At 51.4% G+C, this 7,428-nt stretch overlaps 1 protein-coding gene across 1 annotated transcript; it reads left to right on the top strand.

Moving 5' to 3' along the window:
- Nucleotides 1–3,578: 3,578 nt before the first annotated feature.
- On the top strand, nucleotides 3,579–6,420 carry LOC131215555 (ribosome biogenesis protein BOP1 homolog). The gene is made up of 5 exons (XM_058209946.1): nucleotides 3,579–3,716; nucleotides 3,783–5,202; nucleotides 5,277–5,764; nucleotides 5,857–6,152; nucleotides 6,227–6,420. Exons 1-5 carry the CDS (start codon nucleotides 3,579–3,581, stop codon nucleotides 6,378–6,380), a joined length of 2,496 nt encoding a protein of 831 aa, XP_058065929.1. The 3' UTR covers nucleotides 6,381–6,420.
- The last annotated feature ends 1,008 nt before the right edge of the window (nucleotides 6,421–7,428 follow it).

Here is a 7,428-nt window from a genome sequence, read left to right as displayed (position 1 = left end):
CGACGGCATGACACGCTCTCTAAAGCGATAAACAACTCCAGCACATTCTAACCGAGCAGATATGTCGACAGGGCCTACTGCTGATGCTGGATATCTCGTTGTACACAGTGCGCGGTCACTCACGTTCCCCACGTGCCATCAGCTCTGGAACTGCTCATGCACACCACACATACACGGCCGAACTCTACGATCACTACTACGCGAGGCTCCTCACTGGACACAGGCTGGGCTACACTCTGGGACGGGATGGAAGACACGAAAGACACAGAAATTATTTCCCATCACCCGGACACAAATCTCTGGAGCCGCGCCGCCTGCATCGGTCTGCCCTGGTGCTCCGGTGCGCCTAGTTTTAATCTACCAATTGCTGATGGTAATCACGATAATGGCAATCGGGCGAAGATAGGTCACAATCACCGTTATCAAGCGCACACACAACCACAGACAAGGTCACACAGGCTCTGCCAAAGAGTCGGGCGAGCGACACGGGTCAACCGGATGGGGTGAGGGGAGGGGCAATAAGGTATAAAAATATCTGGCACTGCGTGGCTATTTGTGCGACCTGTGTGCTTTACGGGGTCAGTAGGCCTACGTGATGGAGGGAAAAGAAAAAAGGCTCACAGTTCGATGTTTCTATCTGGTCCATTTGGCTCGTTGCCGCTGCGACGCGCTCCCACGTGTGAGTCTGTCTCTTTCTGTTGCACACACGCAAGCAAGGGTTCTGATTCCGGAAACGGTTGCTTATCCTCTAGGATGATGATGTGCACCTTCCCATCACTCTCACTTTCCCTCACTTCATTCGTAGCTCTCTCTCTTTCACTCTTTCTTTCTCTCTGGTGCTATCGCTTTCTGCCTCAATCGTTGCCTCTCTCTCTCACACATGCTCTCCTAAATTTTCTCTCGCATCCCGTTCTCTCTCTCTCTTTCTCGCGCGTGCTATGGGGTCGTTAGTTTTTCACTCGTTAATGCCGTAGCAGGCGCGGGGGGTTCGTTTGATTCTTTGTTGGCCACCAACCAGAGCACCAGCAACCCGTTCGGACGAGCAGGAGAATGTAAGCAGACAGAGCACTGGCTGCTGCATCCTTCTGCTGAGAGACCACCACCCTTGACAAACACACGGTGATCCCGCGTGTGGGAACTGCAGCTGCTGCGGTTCACGGCAGTGGTGGACGGAACCTGTCCCGGGGGCGGCACACGGAAAGGTCAGGATCCACTCCCATGCGCGGCGGGTGGTATCCGGGCACCGAAAGGCCACCGTCATCGAGTGGGCTTGACACCTGTGCCGTGGCGTGACACCACCTGCTGCTGCTTGACGCTCGACTCACCCGAATGGATAAGTCACTACGAGGTCCACCCAACAACCCCCGAATGCCCTTTGCCCAACTCGGAGGGGGTGTTTACCGCGCACATCCTTCACGCCGCGCCAATTCTGAATATTTGACCCAGCTGCCCTACGCCCAAGCAGCAGACTGATGAGTGTACCCAGTGCCAGTACCCTGGTGGTAGCAACCTTTGGAGCAATCTTGTTCAAGGGGGCATAAGTAAACACCCACTTCGCAAGTCCCTTATGCTAGTCCATTAAGCTAGTCCAGCACACCTCAGAACATTAAACAGGGCCACTCAACGACGCACAGCACACGCAGCGAAGCCTGTCACGGGACGGATCGCGCCAATCGCACCGGATGCTTCCGGAACTTCCACTTTCGCTCGCTCGCGCCAAGCACCGCACACAGAAAGGACACACAACTCTAGGGACGGTTGGCTGCTGGTCGCGACGTCCTGCCACCACTCCCAGGGGCGACCCCACCGACCATCACTCACTCACTCGGGCAGGCACCGCAGAACCCCCTGCTTTCGGTCACGGGCCGTCACGATCCGCACGGGGCAGAATTTTCACGTCAATTCACGGATTCGGTGCGAGCGCCCAGTTTCGATCGTTTCGTTGCGGGGCGAAACAAAAACCAATATGGCGTTAACTACTACACACTACACGCGGGCGCACTCACACAAACGGAGGGCGCTGCACATCCACACGCCGTCATGCGAAGGAAGCGGACAGAATTCACGAGGTGTAGTGGCGCGCACTCTTCGCGCTCTCGCGCTCGCTCCAGAGCGCGCACTCCTCCTTGCAACGGCCCCCCACCCGAGTGGGGGGCTGTTTTTACTCTCGCTTTATTACTCACTTTCTGGCGCACTGCTTATTCCGTCTCTTTCTCTCTCGCTCGCTCGCACACGCGCTCTCTCGGTGTTCGGTTATTAAGCGATACTTACTGAAAGTTTTTCCTTTTTGCTCTCTCTCTCTCTCTCTCTCACTGTGACTTTTCCTGACAGCCAGCCTGCTGTGGTGGAAGAATTAACAAACAGAAAAAAAACGATGCTGCCAACGATGCTGTGTTTGGAGGGTTCTGCTGTACCAGCCCGTTGCTGGGAGATTCGGCAGTGTCGCTTCTACAAACTAGCTCCTGCAGGCGATCCACTAGCGCTGGTTACGGCTCCCCAACGCCATACGGTCAGTCGTAAAGGGGCAATTATTTTTAACTGCTAACGCGCTGCACTACTTACTAGCCCGCTGACACTAAGCTAACTCCAACTCGTCGTCCAACAGGGGAACACTTTTCGTGGAAAATCTCTCTCTCTCTCTCTCTTGCACAAAGTGCTTGCGCTCCAATTATCACATACGCACACATGGTTTCGAGCATCCTTGCTCTCTGGGTCGCCGAAACTCTCTTACTTTCTCCGGCTCGCGCGGTGAGCGCGAACGGCACTCATTTCCCACAAAGAAAAACCGCGTGCCGCGGGTCAGCGAGTTTTCACGACCGCAACTGAACTACTTTTGCCACCATGGGCGCACCACTACCACCACTGCAACAGCTGGTGGCGCGATCTTACCCTTCAATGTGTTGTTTTTCCTCTCCTTCGCAGCATACTGAAGAGATTTCCAACTGTATTCCCGTAGATAGAGCCGCTTACTCGCTTCCTCGTTCGGACATCATTCCACTGAACTATCTCTTTTCTGCACGATACGCGGGGTCACAACAGGGTTCGCAGTGAACTACGATGGCCCGTGTGTCCTTTGCTGATATTTGTACACATCTGGTGGCCTTTTTCTTTGCCAGGATTATTACTACTGCATAACTTGAGCCGAATTTTGGATGCAGTTTCTACGATGCAGGTAATTCCTTTCCAGGACACGCGAGTATAATATGAAATTATTTCAACGAATCAGGATGTTTCTTTATGAGCAAATTTAGACGACAACGTACTCAGGGCACAGGTCAGCTAACGTTGAAACTTTTTCGACTGATGAAAAAGTATCAAAATAGCAATCATATTCAGTGATTGATTTTTAGCGACTAATTTGAATATCTTGCGACGCGTTTATCTTCACTTTGTTCTGTAACGCACCAACTCGTTACGTTACGAAGCGTTACACTGCGCCGAATGGTTTGACAGCGGTACGAGCCACCCTGTACTGCTGTCAACCGGCATAAACATCGCGCTGCACGTGCGTTTCGGTTGTTCGCGGTGAAAAATAGCATTCGTTGCTGTTTTAAAGATTTACACACCTGTCCACGAACATGGTTGCCAACAAAAAGAACGCTACAAAACGGAAGGCCGACAGCGGCACGGTGCAAACGGCAGCGGCGGAAAACGCGGCATCGAAAGTGGAAGTGGAAGCGGGAGCGAACTCCGAAAGCGATTACGAATCGGACAAGGTACGGATTCGTCGGTTTCCGAGAAGACTGAACCAACAGTGAGAAATGGTTCCTTTTCGTTTGCAGGAAAATTTACTCGGTGAGATTGGAAGTGATGAAGACAGCAGCGATTCGGAAGGGGAGTTTGCCGACGACGATGATGAGGTGCTGAGCTTCGAGAGTGTTGAGTCAGACTACGACGAGGCCGCGGAGCTGGGTGTGGATGGCAAAGAAGAAGTGGAAGACGAGGAACCAGAGGAGGATGAAGCAGCAGAATCGGCAGACGATGTGAATAGCGACAGTTCGCCGGAAGAAGATGAAGGTGACGACAGCAGCGAGGACGAAGAAGAACAAGAAAGCGATGGAAAGGAAGACGAAAAAGAAGAGGATGATGCGGCCAACGATGATGGTGATGATGATGGGCCAAAGTTGAAGGAAATTGCCAAAGTGCTGGGTACGACGGAGAAGAAAACACGCGGCGTCAGCGTGTTTCCGCCGGAACCGCAACGCAAGGGCAAACCGCAGGACGAGTACGCCGGTGGAGACACATCGGACGAAGAGGACGTCCGCAACACGGTTGGCAACATACCGATGCACTGGTACGATGAGTACAAACACGTCGGTTATGATTGGGATGCGAAGCGCATCATCAAACCCAAGCAGGGTGATGCGATCGATGACTTCATGAAGCGCATGGAAGATCCAAACTTTTGGCGTACGGTGCGTGATCCCCAGACTGGCCAGAAGGTAGTACTGAGCGACGAGGATGTCGAACTGATCAAGCGCGTTATGGCCGGTCGAAATCCGGACGGTGAGTACGACGAACATGCACCGTGGGTCGAGTGGTTCACGTCCGAGGTGGAGACAATGCCGATACGCAACATTCCTGACAGCAAGCGCTCGTTTCTACCGAGTCGGGCCGAGAAACAGAAGATTGGCCGCATGGTACACGCCCTAAAGATGGGCTGGGCGAAGACGCGCGCTGAAAAGGAACGGTTGGCAGCGGCCCGCAAGGGTCCAAAGTTCTACATGCTGTGGGAGACCGATCACGGGAAGGAGGAGATGCGCCGTATCCACGATCACGTGACCGCACCGAAGCGTCCTCTTCCGCACCACGCAGAATCGTACAATCCTCCGCCGGAGTATCTGTTCAACGAGCACGAGATGGCCGAATGGAAGCGCCACGAGGATGAACCGTGGAAACGTAAGCTGCACTTTATACCGCAAAAGTTCCGCAGTCTGCGTGAGGTACCGGCATACGATAAGTTCGTAAAGGAGCGCTTTATTCGCTGTTTGGATCTGTACCTGTGTCCGCGTGGCAAGCGCACCCGCGTAACGGTCGGCCCGGAGTACCTCGTACCGAAGTTACCATCACCGCGTGATCTGCAGCCCTTCCCGACACAGCAGAATCTTGTCTACAAAGGTCACACCGGGATGGTGCGTTCGATTAGCGTAGAACCGCACGGCGAGTATTTGCTCACCGGTTCTGACGATCACACGGTTAAAAGTAAGTACTTGAAACTGCAACAGGGGCATTGGATTCGAAGAGTGAATGAGTTTAACCGAGTTTGGTTTTTGCAGTTTGGGAAATAGCAACCGCACGATGCATTCGCACGATTCCGACCGGAGATATTGTGCGCTCGGTCGCCTGGTGTCCGAATGGGAAGATTTCGCTCGTTGCCGTGGCGAGCGGAAAACGAGTGCTGCTCATCAACCCGAAAGTTGGCGATCACCTGCTGGTGAAGAAGATGGACGATTTATTAGAAGAAGCACCGCGTGCCGATACGATCGATAATGAGCGCATCCGGACGGCTATTCAGTGGACCGAAGTGACGGAGGAGGATCGGAAGGTCGGTGTACGGATTGCGATCACACACTTCCGGGACGTAAAGCAAGTTGTGTGGCACGGTCGCGGTGATTACTTTGCCACCGTCATGCCCGATGCCGCCAATCGGTCGGTCCTGATCCATCAGCTGTCGAAGCGCCGGTCGCAGCTGCCGTTCTCGAAGAGCAAGGGCTTGGTACAGTGCATCCTATTCCACCCGGTTAAACCTTGTTTATTCGTGGCGGTAAGATACGAAATTGACATCATCGGAGAAGACGAAGAACCAGAAGATTCGTATCGCTCACTGATTTATTTGTGCTTCTCCGCTCCCCTTAGACTCAGCGACACGTACGAGTGTATGACCTTGTGAAGCAGGAATTGCTAAAAAAGCTGTTCCCCGGCTGCAAGTGGATCTCAAGCATGGCGATCCACCCGAAGGGCGACAATCTGGTGATTGGCACGTACGAGAAGAAGCTAATGTGGTTCGATCTCGATCTGTCCACGAAACCGTACCAGCAGCTGAGGCTACATAACTCCGCCGTTCGCAACGTTGCCTTCCATCTACGCTACCCGCTGTTCGCGTCCGCGGGTGACGATCGTAGCGTGATCGTTTCCCATGGAATGGTTTACAAGTGAGTCTAATTGCGTTCGTTGTAGTAACGGAATATTTGAAAATAATGTATTTGGTTCTTGTGTTCTCCCTTAGTGATTTGCTGCAGAATCCATTGATCGTGCCACTCCGGCGGCTTGAGCATCACGATCGCGTGAATGATTTTGCTGTATTTGATGTCGTTTTTCACCCAACGCAACCCTGGCTTTTCTCGTCCGGCGCAGATCACACCGTTCGCCTTTACACATAAGACGACCTTTACAATAATCCTGTGCCCTAAATGTTGAACAGACGCATGTACTTTTCCGGTATATTTTTCCAATAAAATTTCCTATTTTTTGCATAACGGAATGCACCTGGAGGGTCACTTTGCTGTGTTTTGAAGTTGTAGGACATGTGACGCAAGGGGCTGTGGCTGTTTTGTTGAGCAAAGTAAGTCGCCACCACGAATTCTTACTGTGTTTGAAGCTTAAGTGTTTTGTAAAGATTGTACATTGGATAAGGCTTTGATAGATTCACTGTCCCCTTTGATCTAAGGTCGACAATTGAACCAGAACTAACTTAATTTATAAAGCAAGGACAAACAAGTGAATGAATGAGTTATCTATTTCTATTGTTCCATTGGAAATATTTCTAGCTGAAATTATATTGTGGGTAATCTTTTAAATTGTACCGTTGAAAACTTCTTAGTATTAGGTGTATGCGTTGAAATTTATCGTTTACATATAGGGGGCGCTACTGTTGGATAGAAGGCACAAATGTCATCAAATAACTGTCAAATGTCAAGCTTAGGCATCTGTCAAATCTGCATCATCACATTTGTCAATTTTTCCATTGTGAGGTTGTTATTAACACGAAACCATGTGCGAATTCGAGCCAACAAAGCGTCATTTGCGGGAAGTGTTGTTGTATCACTTCCATCTGAAGAAAACTGCAGCCGAAGCATGCCGGTTGCTTAGGGAGGCTTATGGCGATGCTGTTATATGCGAAGCCACTTGTCGTAATTGGTTTCGGCGCTTCAAAAGTGGTGATTTTTGCACTGAGGACAAGGAGCACCCGGGACCAGCGAAGACGTTCCCAGATGAAGAGTTGGAAGCATTGCTGGAAGATGACCCGTGCCAAACACGAAAACAGCTTGCAGATGCATGTGGAGTGGACCAAGGAACAATTTCCAGACGTTTGAAAGCGTTGGGGAAAAAAAGTAGCAAAAAGTAGTGGCTAGCGACGGACACTACTTCGATTGACTAGTTTGTTAAGAGTTTTGAACAATAAACAATTCAATTTGGTAAAAAAACGAT

The sequence above is a fragment of the Anopheles bellator genome, chromosome 1, assembly GCF_943735745.2.
Source record: "Anopheles bellator chromosome 1, idAnoBellAS_SP24_06.2, whole genome shotgun sequence".
NCBI classification, from domain to species: Eukaryota; Metazoa; Arthropoda; class Insecta; order Diptera; family Culicidae; genus Anopheles; species Anopheles bellator.
Note: the sequence above shows the minus strand (reverse complement) of the source record. Positions and strands in the feature narration are given on the sequence as shown.